This window comes from Phodopus roborovskii, unplaced genomic scaffold (genome assembly GCF_943737965.1).
Source record: "Phodopus roborovskii unplaced genomic scaffold, PHOROB, whole genome shotgun sequence".
NCBI lineage: Eukaryota > Metazoa > Chordata > Mammalia > Rodentia > Cricetidae > Phodopus > Phodopus roborovskii.
Window position 1 is genome coordinate 5,786,567 of NW_026126636.1, and position 26,486 is coordinate 5,813,052.

Here is a 26,486-nt window from a genome sequence, read left to right on the forward strand (position 1 = left end):
GGGGTCACGACCCACAGGTTGAGAACCTCCGTGATAACAGTGGTGCTGATGCCAGCAGGATGGAATTAACGAAACCCTCGTGGGAACTGGCTCTCAGTGTGAGCCCTGTGTGTGCACCTGCACAGCATCCATGCGTGCTTTTAGTAATCACGTTTCCTAGAGGACACGCAGTGAGAGAGCAGCTCATCCCAGGACACACTGGGGCATTTATTGGGCTCCTTACTATATGCAAACTCCATTCACAGTGCTAGGCATAGAGCAGTGGAGTTTGTGTTCTACAGGGAGAGGCAGACCATGAAGTAGACATAGAAGGGCTGGGGGTGAAGGGCGTGGGGGGGGGTGTTGTGCCTAGGGTCAGGCGTTCGAGGCCAGGCTCCACTGTGTTGTATTAAGTTCACAGATAGCCTCAACTCCGTGAGACCCTATCAGAAACAGCAGCAGCAAAAGAAAGCAAACAAACAAAACCAGCCTAACCAGAAGGCCTGGAAGACTGCTACTGTAGGCTGTGTATGTATACCGGTGCCCTTGAAGCCAGAAGCAGCCATCAGGTCCCTGGCGGCTGGAGTTACAGGTGTTTGTGAACCACCTGACCTCGGGCTGGGATCTGAACTCTAGCCGTCATAATTAAGCAGCAAGTGCACCTAGCCCCTAAGCCATCTTTCCAGTGCTCTACTGTGTCACTCAGAACAAAACCAAGAGCAGGTTCCCTATTTGTTCCGTACAGATGCCTGCCCCAACAGTTTCTGTCTGCGGTTAGTTTAATGCACCTCAGAGGGGCACATCTCAAAGATGCCACGTCCCCAAACACAGGCGGCCTAGACTCCACACCTTCCTGTTTGGCAAGCTCCATAAGGGCTGGGTGCTACCTGTAATCCCAGCACTCAGGAGGCAGAAGCAGGTCCATCTCTGTGAGTTCCAGGACAGCCAAGGCTAAAGAGTGAGATTCCCCTACAAACACCAAAAGAAAAAAGCATACATGACTGTAACGCCAGCACTCCAGAAGCTGCAAAAAGGAGGGCTGAATCTGAGGCTAGCTAGACTATGAAGAAAGACCCAGTCTCAGAGAGCGGCGGGGTGGGGGCAGGGCAGTCAGTTTGCTTTGGTTGGACGAGAGGCCTGCTCCACAGGAAGGGGTCCACATCTGATGCCATAACCCTGGCTTGGAAGGCCATAGGCCCCACTGGGGACACTGCTGCAGCCATTTGCTAGTTGAGCATGATGGACCTGTCAAAATGTCTCCTAAATAACCAGGTATGCCGATAGATGAGTCATGGTGCATCAGCTCTGGCCACAGGAGCTGCTTTTTACAGTGGTCAGCGGTGGCCGCAGACTAGTCCAAGTACAGAGCTCCGGCATAAACGGGATGCCTATACCATCCTTTCCAAGGCTCAGGGAGCATGGAAGAGGATCAGACAGCATGTAGGCTGGAGGGGAGATGGCGAGCGAGGGTGGTGTGAAAGGCTGACTCGGCGTGACATGGCTATTGCTTTTTTTTCCCCCTTTGCCTTAAGACAGGATCTCACTATACAGCCTGGCTGGCCTTGAACTCAGAGATCTGCCTGCCTTTGTCCCCCTAGTGCTGTTTAAAGACATGCACCACCGTTCTGGCTCAGTTTCTAGCTATTGCTAGCTATTGTGTGTACTTAACAGGTTACTGAGCTTCTCAGCTATAAAACATAATTCTCTGGAGCTGAGGATATGGCTTAATTGGTTAGTGCTCACCTAACATGTGGAAGGCCCTGCAGTCCCTCAGCACTGCATAAACCGGATGTGACAGGCAGCACAGCCCTGTAATCCCAGCACTCAGGAGGCGGAGGCCAGAGGACCCAGAGTTCAAGGTCTTCAGCTTAGCTGCTGTCAGCTTCTCGTCAGTTTCCCACCACAGCTGACAGCGCTCTGGACTAGGTCTCCCTAGCGCAGCAACGCCCCGCAGAACTAGATCTTTGCGCTCCCCCACCCCCACCCCAGATATTCCAGAAGTAGCTACCAGGTTGCTCTCCCTGCTCTGCTAGGGACTGCTTAGAGCCTGTGACAATCCTCCACTCGGCACTGTGTGAGGTGAGAGGTGTTTCTGATTGGTTGGGTGTAGGTCACATGAGCATGCCCAGCATCCAGAAGTGGGAACCGCCTGGCTCAGAGCACACAGCAGTTCTCAGGATACATGGCTTGCCTCCACCTCCGCCAGCCTGGCCTCTCTGCCAGCTCTGTTGGACAGTTGTGTCCCTACTGTTCCCTACCCGGTGCCTGGGGGCTCCTGATCCCCAAAACAGCCATAAGGACCTGCTGAACATCAGCTCTACCATACTGCCACAGAGAGGTACCCTAAACAGGGCCCTGGACAGGAGTATAGCCTCAGGTCCCCTGACACGGCTCTGTAGCGGCCACACCTGAGTGCCTGTAGAGGATGAGATGCTCCGAGCCTGCCTCTCAGAGCTTAGCTCTTGTGATCTGAGAGGTGGATTTCTTTCCTGAGCTCAGCCCTCTGTAAGCTCAGGGTCCCTCCCGCATGGCGTGTGCCAGCCAGACACAGGCCGCGCTGCATCTATTTCCAGGGTTCTGGGTTTCATAGGCTTTTTTTTTTTTCTTCTTCTTTTTCTTTTTTTTTTTTTTAAACCACCTTGCAAAGTAGGTCACCTGCTCCCCTTCTAGCAGCATCTGAGATTCTTGGGAACAAGGCAGAGACTGGCCTTTGATTTTTGAGGGCATCGGCTTTTCTGGCCCAAGTACGGCTTGGGGGGTGGGCGGGGCCGGTTTGTTGAAGATACCGCATGACTAGGGGCCTGGGTCAGAGGAAAGGGGAAGGGGACCAGGAGAAGCCAAGACTGGGAGGAAGGAAGAGGAACTCAGGCCTGGCTGTTGGAGCCATGTGTTGGGCCCTGGCCTAGGAGTCTAAGCTGAGAAGCTCCAGCCCCTAATTCGAAAGGAGGCTATTCTGTCTTTAAAATGAACCGTTGTGGTTTGGAGTTGGAATACCATAAACCAGCCAGCCAGTCCCCCTCAAGCAGAAGGCCTGCATGCTGGTGGGCCCAGACCTCAGGAGTGACAAACTTGTTATTCTAGGGGGTGGCCAGAGACCTATGATATGAGTACTTCGGAGCCCAAGATGGAGCCGGACAGCACCACCCCTGGGGGCCGCCCCCCCTACCGAAGCAATGCTTCCTGGCAGTGGACTGGGCCAGCCTCCCACAACTCTGTGCTGGCCACCAAGTGGGCCACCCCTGCCACTCCCGGCCATGCCCAGTCCCTGAGCCGACTCCCGAAGCAGACGCCCATGGTCCCCTTCCGTGAGTCCCAGCCGCTGCACAGCAAGAGGTAAGGACCGCCCCCCCCCAGGATGTCACTACCACCCAGTGTCCCTGTTACCCACAAGCCTCCCCTCACCTTCTCTCTCCCGCCCGCCCTTGTCCTGACCCTCCCCCCTCCTCCCAGTCATTTCCCTTCTTTGTGGTTTGGTTTGGATTGGTCTGGTCAAAGCTTGTATGCGTAACTCTGGCTAACCTGGAACTCACTCCGGAGCCCAGGCTGGCCTTGACTTCGGAGATCCGCCTGCCTCTGCCTGCTGAGGGCTGGGACTAAAGGCGTGTTACTGTGCCAGGCCATTCCCCATTCTCATCCCTCCCCCGTCCATCATTTCCCTCCCTACTCCTGGGCAGGCCCACAGGCCCTGGGACAGGGACAGAGAGCTCTCTGTATGAGGCTGGAAAAGGTTTCTTCAAAGGCCAATAACAAAACCTGTCGGACTGGCCTCATCGGGGAAGCAGGCCAGGGGAGAAGCCATCCAGGCGGCTGTCATAGGTGATGGGTGTCACCTCAGAGACTTTGTATTGGTATTTAGTTTACACTGCTTGGTTTTATTTAGTGATACCGAGGACGGAACCTAGGTCCTCTGGCATGCTAGGCCCCGCCCCGCCCCGCCCCGCCCCGCCCCTGTAGCCTCAGCTTGCTCTCTCACCTTCTTTAGAACAGGGTCTTGCTCTGTTGTTCAGGCTCGCCTTGAACTGAAAAGCCTCCTGCTCCAGTCTTCTGAGTATCTTGGATTACAGGCTTGTACCACCAGCCCCAGCTGAGATGCTCACTCGAATGCATCATATATTATAAGATAAGGCATGCTGGGTGTGTGGCCCTCCATCCCTCCCCATTCTACAAAAAAATAAATATAAGAATATAGAGTCAGGCAAGTAGCACACGACTTTAATCCCAGCACTTGGGCGACAGAGGCAGGCAGAGCTCTGTGAGTTCGATGCCAGTCTGGCCTGGGTAGTAGGGTTCCCACCAGCCAGGGCTACATAGTGAGACCCTGTGAATTCTGTAAGGTTATAATGAAGTGGTTAAAAGCGCTTGTTGTTCTTGCAGAGGACCTGGGCTCAGTTCCCAGCACTCACATGGTGGCTCACAGCCATTCAAACTCCAGTCCCAGGGCATCTGATGCCCTCTGCAGGCATCAGTTATCCGTGTGATATACACATATACACGTAGGCAAAATGCTCACACACAAAATAAATCTATAAAATTAAAGAAGGCGGGCTTTCCTGCCTTCCCTCCAGCACACACGAAGATCCTAGGGGCAGAGGGCAGATGGCGCTTGCTGGATCTGGGGATGAACTCTGTCTGCCTCCTCCGGGATGGCTCCTTATGCTTTTGCCTTCCTCCTGTCTTGGCAGGCCTGTCAGCTTCCCAGAAACACCTTTCACGGCATCACCAGCAGGGGCCGACAGAGTCCCTCCCTACCGACAGCCTTCTGGGAGCTTCTCCACCCCAGGCTCTGCCACCTACGCAAGATACAAGCCATCTCCGGAAAGGTCAGAGTCCCCCCTTGCTTTTCAAATGATGTCACCTGGTGAATGTTGCTGCTTCAGCTTTTTGATTCCCAGGACCTCATCATCTCATTTGCCGTGGACCCCTGGAGGTCAGCAGATGACCACCAGGGTGTCAGCAGTGTCAAATTAAAATTTAGCACAAAGAAACAGAATAACAAAAAAGCCAGCGCTAGGCTGAAGGGGCAGAGGCAGGAGAATTTGGGTCGCCATTTTCTGAACACCTCTATTACTGCTTTGGAGCAAAGCCATCCAGCATCCCATTCATCTCTAGTTCTCACCCACCAAAACTAGGCCGTCAGTACTACCCAACTTCAACTCTCCTCCTTAAAGCCAAATCCAGCCTGGCAGCACACACAGTCTTCCCAGCTCTCCAGTGCCTTTGGAGCAAACCCAAACTGGACAGTTTGGCATTCAAGGCGCCATGGGATCTGATTCCAGCTTGTTCCCGGCTGTCTTCAGCTCCCGTATCCCAGTCCCGCTCCATCGCTCGCCCTCCAGGTGGAGCTGTGAGCCTCATCCATTCTGAAAGCCTCCCACCTCTTTCCCACTGCTGGGGTCCACTCAGCCCAGCCTCCCAGACTGTTACCTCCACCTCTGCTGGCCTGGCTGGCCCTCCTAGAATTCCCAGAGCCCGCAGAACACATCCTCTGCCCCTCACTATGACTGACCAAGGCCCCTGGAAGACTGCAACCCCTTGAATGCCACACCCAGCACCACATCCACTTCCAGGTTTCCTGTCCCCAGCTTTTCCTCACTGTAGCAGGCTTTTTCCTTCAGGCCACCAACCAGCTCCCACATCGTGACACAGAGACTTACTAGTTTTGAATGCTGGGCCTAGCTCAGGCTCGTTTCTGGCTAGCTCTTTTCAATTTAAATTAGCCTGTTTCTCCTAATCTAACTGTGCCTTGGGGCTTTGTAACCTTTCTTTGTCTGGGTGGCTGGTGGCTGCCTGGCTTCTTGCCTGGGGGTCTCCCTTGTCCTCCGAGTTCGTCTCTTGTTCTTTATTTTCCTCTCTTTCTTATCCTAGTTATTCTCTCTGCCCGCCGTTCTCTGCCTAGCTATTGGCCATTCAAGTTTTCATTAGACCAATCAGGCGTTTCAGACGGGCAAAATGAAACAAATGCAGCACAAAGAAAAGTCCCCGCCTTTACACAGTTGAAGTAATATTCTGCAGCATAGACAAATGGAATACATCTTTGCCCAGTTAAAATAACATTCCACAACCGGAAACCCTTCACAAGAGCTTAGCCTCCTAACCTGAGTGTCTGTCATCCTCCTGGAAGCCTGCCCCCCCCCCAGGAGGGAAGAGGCCAGCTGTACCCTCAGCTCCCTCTGTGGTCCCTGACCTGACTGTGGTTGCAAGCAACTGTTACTCTCTTAGCCCAGTTAAGACAGATAGAAGAGAAAAAGGGGGGAAAACGAAGACAAAGAACACAGACAGACAGCCGCAGGAGCAGGTCACATATGACAGAGAGGCCAGCCACTCGGGCATGGATGGTGCGTAACCGTATGCACAGGGAAAAAGAGTATGAGTTTGCTTCAAGGCCTGGGAGCTTGCTAGGCTCTTCAGGTCTCCTCTGAGTCCTGGGGCTGGCACATGGTCTGTAGCGATGACAGGAAGGAGCAGGTGGCTTATTTACTTGCCTATAGTCCACCAAACTGAGGATCCCCCCGGGCCTGGGCTTCCCCTGAGTCTCTGTCCTGGAAGGCCTGTCCTGGCCGCTGCTCTGAGACACCCCCCCCCCCACCTTGTTGGCTGCTAAGCTTCTCTTAGACGATCAGGGGGGAGAGGAGGCCATTGTTCAGCACCCGTTCAGTGCCAGGAGGAATGTTCCGCCTACTCAGCTGCCAGGGGTCTTGCTGTCCCCCTTTGCTTGTGCTGCTGGAGAGATAGTCCCACAAACCACATGGCTGACGGGCGCATCAGCAGAGGGGGAGGACCACACCCCCACCCAGGAGGTCCAGGCCAGGAAGGACAGCATTTGAGTAAAGCAGGGGACAGTAGTAGGAGTTTGCTGCAGAGAGGAGGGAGTGTGAATGAACAGAATGGCAGAGTGGAGGAGGGGCAAAGAAGGTTCTGGAATGTGCGGCATGCTGGGATGACACCTGAGCCTCAGTAAGGACCAAGGCTGCAAATGGCAGCTACTGGCTGCTAGCAGATGCGATGGGGCTGAGCCTGCCGTGACAGGCTGCAATCCCAGCCACTGTTAGACAGGAAAAGTAACAAAACTAAAAGAGGCAAAAGCAGGAGGGTCAGAGTGAGTTCAAGGCCAGCCCGTGCAACTCAGTGAGCCTGAGTCTCAAAAATGAAAAGTAAAGGGGCCCAACAATGGCTCAGCAGTTAAGGGCACTGGCTACTCTTGAAGAGGACCCAGGCTGGGTTCCCTGCACCCACATGACAGCCACACCCTCTTCTGACCTCCACAGGCACCAGGCACTTACGTGATACAAACATATGCATGCTTGCAACACTCATAAAATAAAACAACATGTAAGGGTTTTTTTTTTTTTGTTTTGTTTTGTTTTGTTGTTTGTTGGTTTTTTAAGAAGGTGCAGCTCATTGGTAAAGCGGTTAACCCCTTTTAAGTTATCCATCCCGATGAAGATACTTGGCGAGTTTCTGGGTTTGGATAAATATTCAGGCTGTGAACATGTAACATGTATGTTCAAACATACACATTTCTGCATAGGAATAAGCTTCCCTTTGTCTGGGATCAGTGCCCAGTGCAGTTGCTTGCCATGTGGCAAGTCCGTTTTACATTCCCACCAGCAGCAGCATATGCGTGATCCAGTTTCTCCTCGGTCTCACTGCCATGTGGCGTGTCACCATTTTTCATTTTAGCTCTTCTGATGGGTGCATCATGCTGTCTCATTGTCGTTTTAATTTGCATTGCTCTGAGGCCCAACAGTGCTGAGCATCTTGTGTGCTGATCTGCCAGCCGCGTCTCCTCTCCAGTGAAATGTCTGCGCCTTTCGCCCAGTTTCTAGTTCACTCAGTGCTTTGCAGTGTTCGAGAGCCCTTTGTATGATCAGCCTTGAGTTTTCCTTTTCATCTTCTTTATAGGGTCTTTCCTTTTAAAGAAAAAACACAGAACTTTTTTTTTTTTTTTTTTTTGATGTATAAACTGTCATCCTTTTTCCTAATATAAGTCAGATGTTTTAATGTTGGGCATTTTAAGTCCTTGATTCCCCTACCCCACTCCCTTTCATAGTGGAGATTGAGCCAAGACCTCTCTAATGCTACACAAGTGTTCTACCACTGAGCCACACCCCCAGCCCCTCACTGGGGGATTCTAGGCAGGGGCTCTACCACTGAGCTGCATCTTTGGCCCTTTCTTTTCTGTCTGTCTGTCTCTTCTCTCCTCTCTTTCTTCCTTTTGATACAGTTTGATTACATTGTCTAGATGTATCCCAGACAGGACTTGACATTAAGATCCTCCTGCCTCATCCTCAACAAAACCTGTGCCGGTGTCACCGCATCCAGTGTCCTTGGTAATTTTGGCTTCTGTTTAGGTCAGAGGTTTAGGTCAAGTTTCCCTTTTGGCCAAGAATGTCAGATTGCTCCAGCAATTGTTTATCCCCATTTTGCAGAAGCAAAACTGGGGCTCAGCAAAGTAAATCCCTTTGGCTTACAGGAAGCAGTCCTGAGACTATCTGGGACTGGCCCAGATCACCTCCTGCCCCAGGAATTCTCAGCTTCACCCCGTGCATGGAGACCTGCGCAGTCACACGCATGGCTGGAGGCTGCGTATCAGCTTCTCTGGACCTTGTCCTGTGATTCTAGCTCTTCCTAGCCCACAGCTCTCTTGTTGATGGTACCTAGCCCTGGCCCCCGGCGCGTGGCTCACGGCTCAGCATTTCCTTCTCCACCTGTAGCTGACTTTGAGCTTGGGCAGTTGGCCCTGGTGCACTCAGACCCTAAGCCACCAGATGTAACTGTCACAGCACATTGGTCTCTTTTATTGTTGCAGCTTAGTGTAGAGTTCCCGCCAGTCCTGGTGAAGCAGGCACGTGTGCGTGGTGGTGAGTGCTAGGCATGCATGTGTGCAGGGCAGGGTGTGGACTGAAGTGATGAGTGCTAGTGCTCAGCTTGCTTGTATCCTCATTCCTAAGGATGCAGGTAACCCAGGCTGGCCCCACACCCATCAAATAGCCAAGGATAACCCTGAGCCCCTGAGCTCCTGCCTCAGCGCGAGTGCTGGCGTTAGAGGTGTGTGTGTGATGCCACTCAGACTTACGTGGTACTGGGTTTGAGTTCAAGGCTTTCTGTGTGCTAATGCTAGCAAGCACTGTGCCGGCTGAGCCACGTGCCAACCCTGAGCACCACTTTTGTTTTAAAAGTGGAAGAACTTGAGATAGCCAGCTCCAGGCCAATCAGAGCCACATACTGAGATCCTATCTTTTATTTTTAAAAAAGTGGATGAACAAACAAATGAACAGACTCGGGGAGGAGAGGTGGGGAAGAGAGGAGGCTGCTCTTGCAGAGACCGGCGTTGAGTTTCCACACGCACACGATGCCTCACAGCCACCTGTGACTCCAGCTCCAGGGCATCCGGTACCCTCTTCTGGCCTCCATAGGCACCGAATTCAAATGAGTCACATACATACACACACACACACATACATACATACATACACACACACACACACACACACACACAGCCAAAACACTTTCATATATAAATTAAAAATAAATAAATCGTTAGGAGCCGGAGAGATGGCTCAGGATTTACCAGGCACAGTGGTACACACCTGTAATCTCAGCAGTCTGTAAGCTGGTGCAGGAAGTTCAGGAGTTCAAGGCCAGCTTGGACTATATAATGAGACCCACTCTCCAAATAAAGCTAGAATGATGGAACTAGGTCTCTCGCACCCCTCAGTCAGCTTCTGGCAAAGTCACATTGCTGTCTAGAACTTACATAAGCCATCGGGTCTTATGTAAGTCATGTGACAGAGACAGGGAAGGTCACCATTGCAGCTTCTTGCCTCCAACAGAGAAAGCGATGGTTGGGGGTGACAGCTAACGGTAGCTGTCTATCATCCACTGTCCCATCAGTGAAGGTAGGAGAGAGCCACATGGGGCTTTCCACTTGCCTACTGACCCTGTCCACCTTCATCTCCACCCTGGTTCTTGCCTCTGTAGTGCTGAGTAAAAGACTCAAGCCAGCTCCTAGTGGCTTGGCCCTGATTCCCTTTTGACACCTTCCCCCAACCTACTCAGAGTACACCCAGCTTCTTCCTTACGGTCCCAGAACTAGAGCTACTCAGCCCTTCATCAGAAGCTCAAACCCTTCATCTGGAAAGTGATTTTTAGTCTTCAAGAAAACAGAGTAATTACCCCATCTCAAATGAGATGGAAGACAGCCATTCGTGCCCCCCCCCCCACTTTCCAGGGATGTTTGCCCAGAGCTCTGCATACATGGCAAGAGAAAGTGCTGTCTTCATTTCAGTGAAGTTGACCAAAATCTGCAAGTGATAAAAATGGCCCCAGATGGGACATCCCAGCCTGCCAGAGAATGGTCAGCACAGGTCAGACAGCAGAAAATGGAGACAGAAGACACCCTGCTCAGAAAGACAGTAACAGCAGCTGGGAAGATGCTGCACAGGCAGGAGAACCTGGGCTCCGTCCCTAGTCCTCCAGCCATGGCTGCACACATCTGTAGCCTCAGCGCTGGGGAGGCAGGGTTAGGCGGCTCAGATCTCAAAAGCTGGCCAGCCCAGCTAGTTGGTGAGCTCGAGGTGCAAATGCTTAAAAACAATAAACAAACAAAAAAACCCACCTAAATGTTAGGGTGAAAACATCACAGACGAGGACACCTGACATCCTACACATGTGCTACACACTGTGCGCTTATGTGCACTCTTGTACACACGTGCATGTAAACACATACACAAGTGCATATGGCATATGTTTATGATCCTGGAACTGGGGAGGCTGAGCAGGTGAATTAGGTCTAACCTAATTGGTTGACCCCCAGACTCCAGTGACAGACCTTGTCTCAAGCGAAGGTGGCCGACTCCTGAAGAATGACGGAAGATGTTAACATCTGGCCCACCTGATGCTGCTACACACACACACTGAGGCGAGGATGGGCTCAGAGCGTAGCTGCTCCCTTGGTAGCTAGCTCGTAAGGCCCTGGGTCAGATCTCTAGCTCCGCGCGGTGCAGCTGTGATGACACTTTGTACCTGTAATCCTAGCATTTCAGAGGTGGACACGAGAAGAGCAGAAGTTCAAGGTCGTCTTTGGCGACATGGTGAGTTTGAGGCAGGTCTGCGATGTGTGGGGACAGCTGCTGGGCAATGGTGGCACTCACCTTTAATCCCGGCACTCAGGAGGCCGAGGCAGGCGGATCTCTATGAGTTCGAGTCCAGCCTGGTCCAGAGAGCGAGTTCCAGGACAGCCAGGGCTACACAGAGAAACCCTGTCTCAAAAAACCAAAAAGAAAAACTATCAGCTGTGAGGTGACTGGAGACATGCAGCCTGCCCTGGATGGTCAGGGTGGCTGAGAGGAAGCCGGCTACAGACAGCTGTCTGGTCAGGGTTAGCTGCAGGGCACAGAAATGGCGACTCAGCAGCCTTCTTTATCCCGCGTTATCAGAGACGCTGCTCTTCACTTTGGATTTGAATTGTTTTTTGTTGCTGCTGCTGTTTTGTTGTTTTCTCTCTTAACATTTTTCATTAGTCTGTGCGCATGTGTGTATTTGTGGGTGCATGCATTCCAGGCACAAGTGCAGAAGTCAGAGGGCAGTTGATTGCCTTCTTCTACCCTGAAGCCCTAGGGATCCAACTCAAGCAGTCAGGCTTGGAAGCAGGCGCCTCTACCCACTCCTTTACCCAGGCCATTCCACCAGCCTGTGTTTTCCAGTACTGGTCAAGGTCTCAAGCCAGGCCCGCACCCTGCCGCTGAGCTACATCCCGGCTGCCTTGTTACTTTGTATCTTGAGAATTCTTCTCATCGAGTTGTCTAGGCTGGCCTTGACCCTACCATTCTCCTGCCCACCTCCCAGTAGATTTCTTTCTTATTTTCATTGTTACTTCATTGGCCAGAACTGCAAGGGAGCCTGGGAAGTGTACTGAAGTCCAGTTGACCTTTTTCTTACCAAGGAGGCCATGCAAAACAGACACTGCTTGGTGCTTTCTACACTCCCCTGGCTGATGTCAGCTGCTACTGATGTTTCCCTTTGGTGCTTAGGATTTGACACTGATCTTGTAGGAAACTGAATGAGCTTCCGTCTCCAGCTGTGGTGGAGCATGTTCCCAAGGCAGCTGGCCGGGTGTTGAACCACCACAAACTGGGCCCTCAGACAAATACAGAAATAAGAATGGACTGTTGGAGCCTTTCGTCCTTTGGGAGGACCGAAAGGCCAGGGCAGGGTTGGCAGAAGGGGGGTAGTCTATCTTTTCTTGACAGGAGGATGGAGTTGAGTTTCCCAAAAATCCAATGTCCCCTGGGAGCTGAACTTGGCATTTGGAAGATTTTTTATAGACACAGCCCCTGACTTCAAGCTGGCGGGTAACTTAGGGGGTCATTCACCTCTCCTTCCTGACACACCCTCCTGAGGTGAAGGTCAGAGAGGCAGGGAGCTGTTAGGTGCACTTTCCCGCCAGCCTGGTCCCACAGCCGCATCAGCCCCAAATAACACACAGAGACACTGTATTAATTATGAAACTGTTGGACGGTTACTAGTTTTTCTTGTTGGCTAGCTCTGTCTTAATTATTAACCCATAGTTACTAATATATGTATTCCTACATGGTCTTATCTTACCAAGAACACCTGACCCATGCGTCCTTTCCTCCTGAGATCACATCTCAACTCCATTGTACATTTCCCAGAATCCTCCACCTCTCCTAGTCCCACCTATCTTGTTTCCCTATTGGCCAACAGTGCTTTATTCATTAACCAATAAGAAAAACATATTTACAGAATGACATCTCCCATCGGGGTGCATCAGCATTGATCACAGGGCTCAGCAGTCCCTCAGTGTCCAAGGCCTACGTCACTGGGTCACATGGCCAGAGACACCAAAAGTGGCTTCAAAAGCCACAGAAACGTGTTCTAGAGCACAGAGGCAGCCGAGGCAGGGTGGGCTCAGGGAACATTCATCTCATGTGGCCCTTGTCACATCTCCAGTCCCCTCAGCATCAGCATCAGCCGCGGGCTGATGGCAAGAAGGCAAAAGCTATTCGTGGTGTTATAGCTAGGCCAAGCCAGATGTGGAGGAGATAAGAAGCCATCTCTGTCATTACTTTTCTATTACTTGTAGAGGAGTTTATTTGGCTCATGGTTCCAGCGTGTGGAGGCCGTGGTGGTGGAGTAGAAAGAGCAGGTGGCAGGCGTGGAGGCTAGAACAGCAGATGAGAGCTTACATCTTGAACTGCAAGCACAAAACAGAATGAGCAAAGTCAAAATGGCTTGAACCTTTATACTTTGTTGTTGTTTATTTGTGTTTGTTCGATTGGTTGGGTTTTTGAGACAGGGTTTCTCTGTCTGGAGCTCACTCTGTAGACCAGGCTGGCCTTGAACTCACAAGAGATCTGCCTGCCTCTGCCTCCTGAGTGATGGGATTAAAGGCGTGTGCCATCACCACCCAGCATCTACCTCTAATGACACACTTCCTCCAACAAGGCCACACTTCCTAGACCTACCCAAACAGTGCCACCAACTGGGGAGCAAGTATTCTAATGCCCAAGACTATGAGGGACATCTCATTCAAACCACCACAGTGTGTGTGTGCATGCGCGTGCGCATGCAAGCATGGTTCATGACATACATGTGGAGGTAAGAAGACAATTTTCAGGAGTTAGTTCTCCACTCCTACCATGTGGATCCCAGGGATTGGACTCGGGTCACCAGGCTTGACCTGGTGGATATGTTTCCTTACCTTTCTTAGGAGCAGAGAGAAGGAGGTGATTGTCAGAAGCCCCTGGGTTCCAGGCCTCCCATTTCAGTCAGGCTATGCTGGAAAGTCTCTAAAACTTACATTAACAAAGACTTATTTGGGGTCTGAGGGTATATAGTTCATTGATAGAATATGAGCCCAAGGGTCTCAGTCCAGTCCTAGCATCAAAGGAAAAAAGGACTGGAGATGTAGCTTGGTTGATAGAACAGTTTGCCTTACCATGCACAAGGCCCAGATTCCCAAAATGGGCACTCACCTGTAATTCCAGCACTCGGGGTTAGAGGCAGGAGGATCTGGACTTCAAGTTCATCCCCAGCTACATAGTGATTTCAGAGCTGCATGGGCTACATGAAACCTGTCCCCTAAAAGAACAAAGTTTCTCATCTACTCGAAAGTTGCCCTGGTGATTAACAGTGAACTTCACAGAGCCCAGATTGTCCCAGCAGCTACCATTCCTCTCCCAGCCCATTGGGGAGGACTAGTCATCATCACCAAGCCAGTCACAGGCCAGGAAATCTGGCCCATGACGTGGAGGAAATAGAAAGCCACATAAATTTATAGAAGTCTTAATAATAGTATAAACCGCCAGGCCTTGGTGGCACACTCCTTTAATGCCAGCACTCTGGAGGCAGAGGCAGGAGGATCTCTGTGAGTTCAAGGCAGCCTGGTCTACAGAGTTCCAGGACAGCCTCCAAAGCCACAGAAAAACCCTGTCTCAATCCCCCCAAAAGTATAAACCCCCATTCTAGCCAAAACTGTGCCATGTTCCTGTCCTTGACCCAGCCCCAGATAGACAGACTCGGCCATTCCATGAGTGGCTTGGCCTGAGGTAGACTGACGTTGGGGTGGGGGTGGGGGTTCACTGCTCTAGAGGAGGTGGGGCCTGGGAGCATGGAGCAGGTGAGTGAGGCGGACTAAAGTCTCAGGCAGTTGCCAGCTTTGTTCAGAGCATCAGACTCTGAAGGGTAGGAAGAATCCTGTGAGTAAAGTGCCCAGTCACAAGGACAAGCCTCAGGTGGCAGAGACACATTCTCCCACAGGCACATGAACAACCGTAGCCAGTGTAAACTCACTCCTGCCACTCCTGGGAGGAGCATGGGAACACTCCAAGAACAGTCCCATGTCTTTGAAGAGGCGGGTCGTAAGACTCCTGTCTCATCGGTCTCTTGGCGTTTCCTCCCAAGCACTCAGATTCCCCTCACGAGACTCCACTATGGAGTCTCTGACAGAGGGGAACGGAGCGTTAACTTCCTTTTGTGTCACTGTGACCAAGTGTCTGGCAAAAACAACGTAGAAAAACTGATTGATGGTTTCACGGAGGGGTTGATGACAGCTGCTTGCCGCTGTGTGCTTGTAGGAGCCTGTGGAGGAAAATAACTGTTGCTCTCACAGCAGGCCGGAAAACAGGGCAGCAGGAAGTGGCCAAGGACAGTCTGAACCCACTAGTGACCTATTTCTTCCAGCGAGACCTCACCTCCCTAAGTCTCTACAGCCATCCAAAATAGCACCGCCGCCTGGGGTCAGGGTCCTAAAACATGAGCTCTGCAGGAGAGTACCATTCCAGATTCAAGCCCCAAACCAAAGGTGTCCATAGCAGCCCCCACGGTGAGAGAGAGGACTCCCAGTCCTCCACCAGCAGCCCCCTTGAGTTCTGGCCCTTGCCTGTGGTATGTGTTGACGTCTGGGGACATCTCTGATATTTCTCCATTCCCCAGCCTTAGCCGTGATTATCAAACATAAAAACTGCAGCCCAGTGCAGTGGCACACACTAATCATCCTAGCCCTAGGGAAGGTGGGAGGCAGGAGGACCTGTTAATGGTAATCTTCGGCTACATAACCAGTTCCAGGCCAGTGGGCTACATGAGATGCTGTCTCAGAGCAAGGCAAAAACACACAGAAAGGCCAAGCCAATGAAATTTCTGAGTGGGTAAGGCACCTGCTGCCAGCCCTGCAGCCAGAGTGCAGTCCCTACATCCCATATGGTAGAAGGAGAGAGCAGACTCCTTGCAAGTTGTCCTCTGACCTCTACATATGTGCTGTGGTCTAGGCACATGTGCACACATAAATGAATGGGACAATATATATGTTTTGTTTAGTTTTAGAGACAGGGTTTCTCTGTGTAACAGCTCTGGCTGTCCTGGAACTCACTCTGTAGACCAAGCTGGCCTCAAACTCCCAGCGATCCACCTGCCTCTGCCTCCTGAGTGCTGGGATTAAAGGCGTGCGCCACCACAGCCAGCAATTAAAAAGAATCAGAAGAATGAATCATGGTGCTGGAGAGATGGGTCAGCAGTTAAGAGCACTGACTGCTCTTCCAGAGGACCTGGGTTCGATTCCCAGCACCCACATGACAGCTCACAACTGTAACTCCAAGATCTGACACCCTCACACAGACATGCATGCAAAACATCAGTGCACATAGAATAAAGATAAATTAATTATCTTTTTATAAAAAAAAGAGTGAATCACAAACCTGAAAACAACTATAACTTAACCAAAGCCCTTGCCCAGCTGGGCTGGGGTTTGAGTGCAAATCTTCCTTGTTTTTAAACCACAAACCCATGGGCCCTGCCTACCACAGAATCTTCCTCCAACAGCAGAGAAACACTGCCGTAGCCTGTGGGTCAGATGTCTCAATGCCCTGTGAGTCAGATGGTAGACACAAGCGAAGTGCTGTCTTAACAGCTAGGGAAACTGAGGCCCTGGCCTATCGATTGATTATACCTGGCCGGGTACGAAACCTATCCTGTCCAGTCGGGATGTGCTGTACCCACAAAGTGCTGCCTGACTCGCCCAGCTCCCTCAGAGAAAGGGGAGTCTGCAGTGAGCTTGGGCCCAAAGCTCCCAGGAAGGCTCCATACCCGTTCCACAGCCAAGAGGCAGAACCCTGAATAAGCAGGGCAGTTGCCCAAGAGACTGCGCCCTCCCTCCTTGAGAAGCCTGCTGCACCCTGCACTCCCCATTGACACCACCTCCCTGGCAGGCGGCCCAGGCGAGCCTCTTTACTGAGCTCCAGTTAATAGCAGATACCGGGCGGGCCGCTTCGCCCAGCCTTGCCAGCAGCTCATTGCCCCAGTCCAGAGCAGAGTCTCCCGAGTGCTCAAAAGCCATCTGGGGCTGTCACACTGGGGCTTTACCGTGTGCTCCTCTCTAACTTGCAGGTACACAGCCGCCCCGCACCCTCTGCTGTCCTTTGACCCTCACTTCATCCACGATGGGATGTCCAGCGGTGACTCCTCTTCAGGTGGCCTGACTAGCCAAGAGAGCACCATGGAGCGCCCAAAACCAGGTAAGACATCCTGAGCCCCAGTGCCGCGTGCCGCTCCCCAAGGGCCTCTCTCGAGCTGGTGGCCTGTATCACAGGTGCCCCTCCCCCCCCCCCTTCATTGGCTGGCTTTGGACTACATAGACTGTAACATGAAAGCGTGCCGCGTCTACTTTGTTCATGCGTTTCTGGCTTCCGTGACTCAGTGTCACGCTAGTGCTAGGCAGCCACGTGACTGAAGGTAGTATGGGATTTCCGTATTTAGTACTCTTTGGTCTGTGCTTGAGGGGTACCGAGGGGACCAGTGTCTCTCCACGAGCATGTGTTCCTAGGCATAGAACAGTTGGCTCGTGCATCTGGCTTTATAAGAAACTGACAAGCCACACCCCACAGAGTTGAACCGTTTCCACTCCCGCCAGTGACATGTCTGTGTCCTCAACAACCTTTGATTGGACCATTGGAGGGGATACGTAGTGCTAACCTGATGTGGCTTTCTTTGTATCTTTCATTTCGGTTTTACTGAACTTAACGTAGCCTTCCATTTATTCAGAAAGGGGAATCTTGTTATGTAGCCCAGAGTAGCCTGACATGCTCTGTGTAGCTGAGCATGGCCTAGGATCCGTGATCCTCCTTGTCTGTTCCTCTTAAGTGCTGGGATTTACAGGCATTCATGACCACACCACTGGGTCTCATTTCCATTTTCCTGACTAATGGAACTGAGCGCCTTTTATATACATACACTCACCAAATATAATTATGAATTGTGTGCCTGCACCACTTGGATGAATACTTTAAACAAATCCCCTTGTAACAACCTTGTAGCCCCTCTAAAGCCTAAGCACCTTGGAGGGACAGTCAGGTAGGTTCCCAAGGAAGATGGCTAATGCTGTGTTAGAATGCAGAGGCATATCTCCTGGGAGGTGTTGAGGGTTCCCAAGCAGATGGGAAAGGTGACCTCAGCCCCGTGCCCAGGATTAGCATCAGGGAGGACTCAGCAGTGTGTGGGTGTCCTGAAGCAGGGATAGTGGTTCAGTCCCAGGCAGGGGGTTGGCTTGTCTCTCTGCTGTCTTGAGGGCGTATGACACCATTTGTTCCTCCTCAGTGGGCGGGTCCTGCCTGGTACTGCTCATGGCTCTGTGATCTGTTTCCAAGACAGATTTGTGTCTTTTTTTATTTTCCCACTCCATTCAGAAAAGGAGAGGGATGTCGCCTGGATCGTTTATCCCAGCCAAGCTGGGGAGATTTCTCCAGCATTCAGCATAGGCCTCAGATGGGAGTCATAAGACCCCGCTATTTCCCTCTTCCTTCCCTGAGACCTTAGGGTGACTAACACCCTCCCTGACACACATGCATGTGCACACACATGGACCCTGGGAAGATCTGAGTTGAGAAATCATTAAGTTTAGAGCACGTAGAAGACCCAGAAAAAGGAAAATTCAAGAAGAGTGCTAAGGAACTGCAAGGACCCGAAGCAGGGGTGGACACGGGGCTCTGCCCAGCCTCCGTGCAGTGAGCGGTCATGGTATCAGCAGCCACATGCCTGGCGTTGCAGTAGGTGCTCCACATCCTTTCCACTGAGTCACAGCAGTGAGCCTCGTGGCTGCGCTGCTGCAGAAATGAGGCAGAGGCCTGGAAGGGCTGTCACTTGCCTAAGGTCCTTGCTGCTGAGTGGTATGATTGAGATTTGAGCTGTTGGATCACCCCACCATCCGCAGGGTCCCGGTATAGCCGCGTGTCTCCTGTCCCACAGAGCACCTCAGAAGGAGCATGGGCCCTGCACTGCCCTCTGGGCTTCACCTTCGGGCTGGAAGCTCATGTTCCCGTGGGCCTAGCAGCAAGTTCCCAGTCAGACACAGGACTTCTGTGGTGACCCCTTCTCTTGAGGGTCTAATGAGTCGTGCCTACCAGGCCCCAGGACTGCCCGTTGTTAGGATTTTCCGAGCCCTTGCAGTTACTGCCAGGCAGGGAACCCCAGAAAGGTAGGGGACTGGGTGGCACAGACTCAGACCTCCACCTCCTGCCTGTTTCTGACTGTGTGGTCTCAAGCTAGTTACTTAACCTCTCTGAGCCTTGATGGTACCCTTCTATTCAAGATGGTTCCAGTACCTACTTCAGTTGTCCTGGGGCTGTCCAGCAAACTGGTGTATGCGGCCAGGCATGGTGGTGCACCTCTGCAGTCCCAACACTGGAAAGCCACTGAATGAGTAGGATCAAAATGAGTCCCTGGCCAGCCTGGGCTGCATAGTGAAGCCAACCCCCAGGGACATGTGCAGATGCACACATAAAGTAATAAAAACTTTAATAAACAAGTGCAGGGCTAGGGAGATGACTTGAATAAGAGCTGCCATGCAACCCTGATAACCTGCATTAGATCCCTAGAATACACACAAAAGGCCAGATGTGGTGGTGTGCATCTGTAATCCAGATGTGGTGTGCATCTATAATCCTAGCATTTGTACAGCGGGATAGAAGACAGTGATTGGAGAATTACCTGGACTCTTGGGCCAGCCAGTTTAGAATGAAGCAGAAGAAAGATCAAGAGACACGCCCACCTAAATAACGTGGAAGGAGAGAACCAATCCCCAAAAGCTGTCCTTGACCTCCACACTTATGCCATGGTACTCAAGTGCCCACAGAAATGAAATAAATAAAAGTTCAATAAACTTTAAAGACCTTCCACTCTGTCAGAGAGGTTAAAGAATGATGGGGAGGAAATGAACATGTCCTGTACGAAGAGATACTCGAGCTGGCCATACATGGCAAATGTGCTCAACCTGCTTGGGGGGGGACAATGATGGATGGTCATATGCTTCACGGAGTTAACCACAGAAGGCTGTCGGAATGCTTCCTGGCACATAATACATGCTCAGTAAATATCCCCTGCCTCCTGAGTGCTGCTGTAGCCCAAGGCATGCATTGGTAGAGCCTGCGGAACAGGCAGGTTAGTCAAATAGTGGAACCATGCAGCCATATTTTAGGGTAGGTTCTCTGGGTGCTGGCTGCGTCACCCCTAACCGGTGTGTCTCTTCTTTTCCCGCAGAGCCTCTGTGGCACGTGCCAGCCCAGTCCCGGCTCTCAGCCATGGCTGGAAGCAGTGTCAGCAAGTACCCCTCCAGGCAGGACGCAGCTGGCAAAGATTCTCCCAACAGGCATTCCAAAGTGAGTCTGTGCCTCGCCCTGCCCCGCCCTACCCTGCCTCATCCAGGGAGGGAGGCCCGTGGTGGCTGGCTACAGCCTGTGTCTTTCCTGGGCACACAGCTGCTGAAGCCTGGGCGCTTCCCGTAGGTGTGGCCTCTGGTGGACTCATCTTCAGCCATAGGTGCATTCCCCTCTGCAGGGAGCTAAGGAACAATCCTGGCTCCAACCTTCAGCCAAGTAACTTTTGAAAAATCCTTTCCTTCCTCTTGCTTCAACATCCATCTGGATTTCAGTGACCGTATGCCATGGGAGGTCCGTCTTTCCCCAGAAGGACGCAGTGCAGCTGGCACAGGGTGGACCAGGAACTCTGGCTCCCTTCTGTCACATGCTGTCCCCCGGGGCCTCCAAACCCTCTCCTGGGTCCCTCTCTGGGATCTGCACTATTGCAGTAGTAGGCTAGGAGGGAGAGAAGTTGGAGGCAAGAGAGTTTTCAGCCCAGGCCAGCGATGGAATGAGTCACTTCCACCTACCTTAGCAATGGCTAAGCCTCCATCTCTGCCAAGAAGACAGGGAAATGGAGTCCTGTGTATCTAGTTTGTTCTTGGCAACCTTGTTCCACATGCTGCGCATTGGGACCCTAGTGATGAAGGGGACAGAGAAGCCGCTGTCCTCAGGGAGCTGACCTCCTAGTGGGGCAGCTGTTGGGGAATGGATAAGAGCATTTATAACTTGCTAAGGAAGCCTAGTTACAGGCTGCTTGAGGACTCTGCTGCCCTAGGTAACACCATCAGCAAAACCCTGGGGCTGTGTCTTAGGGTCAGTACTGCTCTGGTAAAAACAGGACCAGAGCAACCCGGGAGGAAAGGGTCCCTCCGGCTTATGCTTGCACAGCACTGTCCATCACCGAAGGAAGTCAGGGCTCGAACAGGACAGGGACCTGGAGGCAGGAGCTGATGCAGAGGCCATGGAGGGAGCTGCTTACTGGCTTGCTCATCTTGGCTTGCTCAGCCTGCTTTCCTATAGAACCCAGGACCAGCAGCCCAGGAATGGCTCCACCCACAGTGTCTGAGCCCTCCCCCTATCAGTCACTATTTAAGAAAATGCCCTACAGGCTTGCCTCCAGCCTGATTTTATGGAGGCATTTTGTTAATTGGGGCTCCCTCCTCTCAGAAGACTATACCCAGCACAGGAGGTGATTTTAAATGGGAGATGGGGGGGGGGGGGTCATGATTCCATATAGATGCTTGCAGCTTTCCTCTGGCCACCTGTTGGGAACAAATGAGATGGGGAGGTGGAGAGGAGGCTGCTGCAGTGGGAGGTAGTGGCAGACAGGACCCAGGGAGAGCGGGAGATGCCATCGTGACAGTCCCAGCATGTGTCTGCAATACACAGGCAGCAGGTTCGCAGGGCAGGTGCCGAACGGACGGACGTGCCCTTGTGCAGGAGGGAGCCCCAGACCTCAGTCTGAGAAACATTCAGTTTGCGGTGTGTGGATCTGAGCACCAACTGAGGCAGGGAGGAAGCAAATCACTTGTCTAGGGTAACTTCCGGTAGGGAAGGAGCCTGGCTCTGGGGTGCCAGTGTGGGCACAGGTCCCCACCCCTAGACTCAAGACGACACACCTGCCTTGCCTTCCAGGGTGAACCTCAGTACTCAAGCCATTCCAGCAGCAACACCCTCTCCAGCAACGCCTCCAGCAGCCACAGCGATGACCGATGGTTCGACCCTCTGGACCCCCTGGAACCAGAGCAGGAGCCCTTCTCCAAGGGTGGCTCCAGTGACAGTGGCATTGACACCACGCTCTACACCTCCAGCCCCAGTTGTGTGTCCTTGGCCAAAGCACCGAGGCCCACCAAGCCACACAAGCCTCCGGGAAGTATAGGCCTTTGTGGCGGGGGCCGGGAGCTGGCTGGAAGACCTCACCCCACAGACCGACGGCGGGAAGTCTCCCCCGCGCCTGTGGTAGCTGGCCAGAACAAGGGCTACCGGCCAAAGCTGTACTCCTCAGGCTCCAGTAACCCTCCAGGCCTGGTCGGGGGCAGCCGAGACCCACCGAGGCAACCCAGGTGAGATCCCGCACCAGCTCTAGGTCTCAGGGGACCCCCGACCACCTCTCGCTGACCCCATGACCCTAACGGCAGCTCCTTCCTCAAAACCTGCTGCCTGATAATTGTACTTGCTTGCAGAGTTGGGAGGGAAGGCATATGCTGCATATCCATCAGCCTCCAAAACTCCAGCTCAGGAGAGAAGCCTGACTGTTTCTGTCTTCATCTGTCTCCAGTTCTCTCTGATCCTCTGTCTTCTCCTCTGGCTGCTGTCTGTGACCAATGGTGTTCAACTCTGGGTTTCAGATCTTATCTGTCACAAGTGTGTTTGTCTGTGGCTCAAATAAATAGGGGCATCTCCTAACATAGAGTCCAGAAAGGGTAGAGTAGGCTGCCATGTGACTTGGTAGGCCTCGAGGACTAGTCTGACTTCTTATCCTACTATTCTTACCTCGCTGGCAGGCTCTCTGGTCTCAAGATGGGGGTCAGAGAACAAAGGGGAGTTGCCCCCTCTGTATGGAGAAAGCAAAGGCTTGGGCGTTGGTGGTGGCGCACGCCTTTAACCCCAGCACTCGAGAGGCAGAGGCAGGCGGATCTCTGTGAGTTCGAGGCCAGCCTGGTCTACAGAGCAAAGGCTTCCCCAGAGCCATCCACCAATGGTGGCATCATATGACTATCCCAGCTGCAACTGAGGTCTGCAAAGGCACGTTTGGCCTTTCAGCCTCTGGCTTTGAGTGGTAGCCCCGAACCCCATCCCGATCAACCCCAAAGCCTGGGTTCTGCCTTTTTTAAGCTCTTAGCTGTCAATGGGTGCAGTCTGGGAACCGTGTTTTGAGATGCATGCGTAGGGAGGCAGGTGGGAGAGTGGCAGCTACCTCAGCCGGCAGTCTGAACCCACACACTTGGTGCTCCCGGGAAGGCAGCAAATGGTCTGCCAGAGAGAGGGGGCAGAATGTTCTGGAGAAGCACCAGCTTGGTCTCTTCTGGGTGCCCCTCTGCATGCTTGCTAGGCCCACAACTTCCCTTCCCTAATGGCCTAAGCCAAACTCAAGGCCTTCCTGGGATAAAAGGCTCCCTGGCACCTTGGCCTGAGAGCCTGGGGACTCCATCATTCACATAAGCCCATGCCTTTGTTTCCTTTCTTAATTTATTCATTCATTTATTTTTTTAAGACAGGGCCTCACTATGTAGCTCTGACTGGCCTGGAACTCCCCATATAGACTAAGAACTCAGTGATAACCCTGCCTTTCCATTTTTGAGTGCTAGGATTAAAGGCATATGCCATCATGGCTGGCTTCTTTTTCTTTTTCTTTTTCTTTTTTTTTAACTACTATGTAGGGGTATTTTACCTGTGTGTATGTGTCTTCACTGTAAATATGCCTGGTGCCTCAGGAAGCCAGAAGGGAGTGTCAGTCTTTTGGAACTAGACTTATAGATGGTTGTGAGCCATAGTGTGGATGCTGAGAATCGAACTCAGGTCCTCTGAAAGAGCAATCAGTGCTCTTAACCACTGAGCCATCTCTCCAGCTCTTAGTTGTTGATAGGTACAGTCTCAAGACCATGCTTTGAGAAGCAGGAGCAGGGAGGCAAATGGGGAGAGAGCTGTGTTCCTGCATGGAAATAGCTGGTCTCCAAACAGTGCCTCTTACTAGCAGCACGCTTTGATCTGCTTTAGTCTTAAACTGTTAGGACATAGCTTCATCCTTGCTGGAAGGATTCCATGATTCCTCCAACAGTCTGTAACAGATTTGAACACCACCATGATTAGAATGGGGACGTAACACGGTAGTACAGTGCTTGCCTAATACTTGCGAGGCCCTGCGTTCAAATCTTAGAACTACAAGGAGAAGAGAGTTGGGAAAGAGAAAAGAAAACCAGTAGGTTAGGAGTCCTCAGCTACCCTGATCTGAAGGAGCCCAGGAGGGTTGCCATGGAGATGAAAAAAAAAAGGCAGTAAGGAGCTATCTTAGGCCACCTTCCTAGACAAGTAGCTCTTAACTTCTGACCTCACTGACTGTTTTACTTCACTCGTTCACTCATTCATTCATTCAGCATATATTTCTTAGAGATCTGTGCTGGCCTATGTAACTCTGGCCTGTTCTCATCATAGATGACAGTCCAGCCACCACTCAGAACAAGGCAGAGCTGTGTGAATAATGCAGGGATGTGAAGGCAAGAGAGCACAGTGGAGCATTTCCAGCCTCTTGTGGTCCCTGGTTTTGGAACGTTGGTGGGAGCTCGACCTGGTAGCACAGGCCTGTAGTCTCAGCCACTTGGGAGACTGAGGCAAAATAATCACAAGTTCAAAGCCAGCCTGGGCAGCTTAGTGAGACTCTGTTCCAGAGCAAACACAAGTTAAAAGTGGTCTGGAGGTGTGGCTGAGTGTTTGCCTCACTGTTGAGTGAGGTTCAACACCAGCACTGAGAAGAAAAGCTTTCCTGTAGGCTTTTGAGACCCATGATATAAAGACACTAGCAATACCAGGCATGGATGGTGGGTGAGGCAGGGGCTGGGAAGAGATTTCCCCGTATCCGAGAGAAGTCTTTGCTGAACCCAGAAAGGGGGGGGGGGTGAGGGGAGGGGAGCCCCACTATACAAGTGGGCCCTGCACTTGGGAGCTTTAATTTGCATATAGACAATTGATGCTAATTGCAAATCATTCTTATCTACTCATTAAAGCTGCTTCCTGAAGTTTTCTCCTAGGCAACGGGTTTTAGTGTGGAACAGCATTTCCCAAAATGGGGTGCCTGAGGTGATCTGGGTAGAAAGAGGAGGGAGATGTTTTCTCTTAAATGGATGTATGTTTCCTTATGAAGTACAGTACTTCCAGCCCACCCCCAATTGTACAGATGCTGTCCTGGACCAGTTACCGTCAATGGGATAAGACTGCTTGCTTGCTCTCTTCTCTCTGGGGTGGGGTGGGTGGGAGGGTGGCTCTGTTTTTGAGAGTAGACCTTACTCTGTAGCGCTGGCTAGCCTGGAACTCACTGTGTAGCCCGGGCTGTTCTCAGACTTGTGGTAATCCTCCTGCCTGTGCCTCTGAAGTGCTGGAAGTACCCCTAGTTGCCACCACACCATGTTAGAACTGACATAATTTCAGCCAGGTGTAGTACTACACACCTATTATCCGAGCACTGGGAAGACTAAGGCAGGGATTGTGAGATCCAGGCCAACCTAGGCCACATGGCAAAAGCATCTCCCCCCCCCCCCCCCCGTGTACACACACACACACACACTCACACTCACACACAGTGCAGTGAGTTGCCACTGTCCCTCCTCTGCTCTCTGGATACACACTTATTCCCCTACAGTCTCTGGTCACCAATGTGGGTCAGGCCTGGTCTCAGGAGACCCCAGGCACGGTTGTCACCTGCTGGCCACAACATCCCTGGTGGCAGACAGTCCCACAGCCTTCTGCGTCTCCTGTGGTAGGTCCAGTCCTTGGGAATAACCGACAGCATGGGACTTGAACCCAGTACCAGAGTGGGTTTGATGCTAAGGTCAAGGACAGCCTGGAAGGTCTCAGTGGGAGGAGACGGGCAGATCTCTGCTCTGCCCGTGTGGACCACGTGCCACACGAGCCATGGTATGCATGAGGACGCCAGACGGTGGCTTTGTGACGTCAGTCCTTTCTTTCCACCTTTACACTAGCTGCAGGAATTAAGCTCAGGTCACCAGGCGTGTGTGGCAAGTGCCTTTATCTGCTGAACTGGCTCCCTGGCCCTAGATCGAGGCTTTGAAAAGGAGGTTTGGGGGCAAGACAGGAGGTGGGGTCCCAGGGAGCGGGAGGCTAACTTTGATGCGGCTGGAGCAGATATATAGGAGCTGCTGTCGCCGTGGTGTAGATGAGGAGCCATGGCCACTCTGGCTGGGGGGGTGGGGGGGGAGCAGCTGGAGAGGTCCATTTCTCCAACCAGCCAAGCCCAGCTCTCTTACACATTGTTCCAGACACCTCGCTGTTCTAGGGGACAGAGTGCAGTCCCTTCTCTGCGGAGCTGACATTCTACTGCAGAGAGGAAACAGATGGACAGACAGACAACAGCCAAGTGATACACAGATGGCAACCAAGGCTGAGGAGAGAAATGGGGAGGCAGGCAGTGTGTTGATTTGCCATAGAAAACAAGGGTCCTGGCAGCCAGACAGCAAATGCCCGAGCCTCACTGGCCTCTGCTTTACAGTACTCTGGGGATGTCAGGTGACCAGAGAGCTTGGGGCAGAGAGCCAAAGGAAGCATGGCAGGAGGTCAGATGGGCACAGGGGCAGGAGCCCTGCTCTAGCAGATTCAGTAGTGTGTTCAGCAGCTAGGATTTGACCCTGG

The 26,486-nt window shown here is 52.2% G+C and overlaps 1 protein-coding gene across 2 annotated transcripts in view; it reads left to right on the top strand.

Annotated features, from left to right (window-relative positions):
- Sipa1l3 (signal induced proliferation associated 1 like 3) overlaps positions 1-26,486 on the top strand; it is a 76,647-nt gene that overhangs the window by 28,537 nt on the left and 21,624 nt on the right. For both annotated transcript variants that reach the window (XM_051207372.1, XM_051207373.1), the window contains exons 9-13: positions 3,061-3,312; positions 4,662-4,799; positions 16,882-17,009; positions 20,026-20,144; positions 21,762-22,189. In XM_051207372.1, the coding sequence (XP_051063329.1) occupies positions 3,061-3,312; positions 4,662-4,799; positions 16,882-17,009; positions 20,026-20,144; positions 21,762-22,189 (1,065 nt within the window). The remainder of the gene's footprint in view (positions 1-3,060; positions 3,313-4,661; positions 4,800-16,881; positions 17,010-20,025; positions 20,145-21,761; positions 22,190-26,486) is intronic.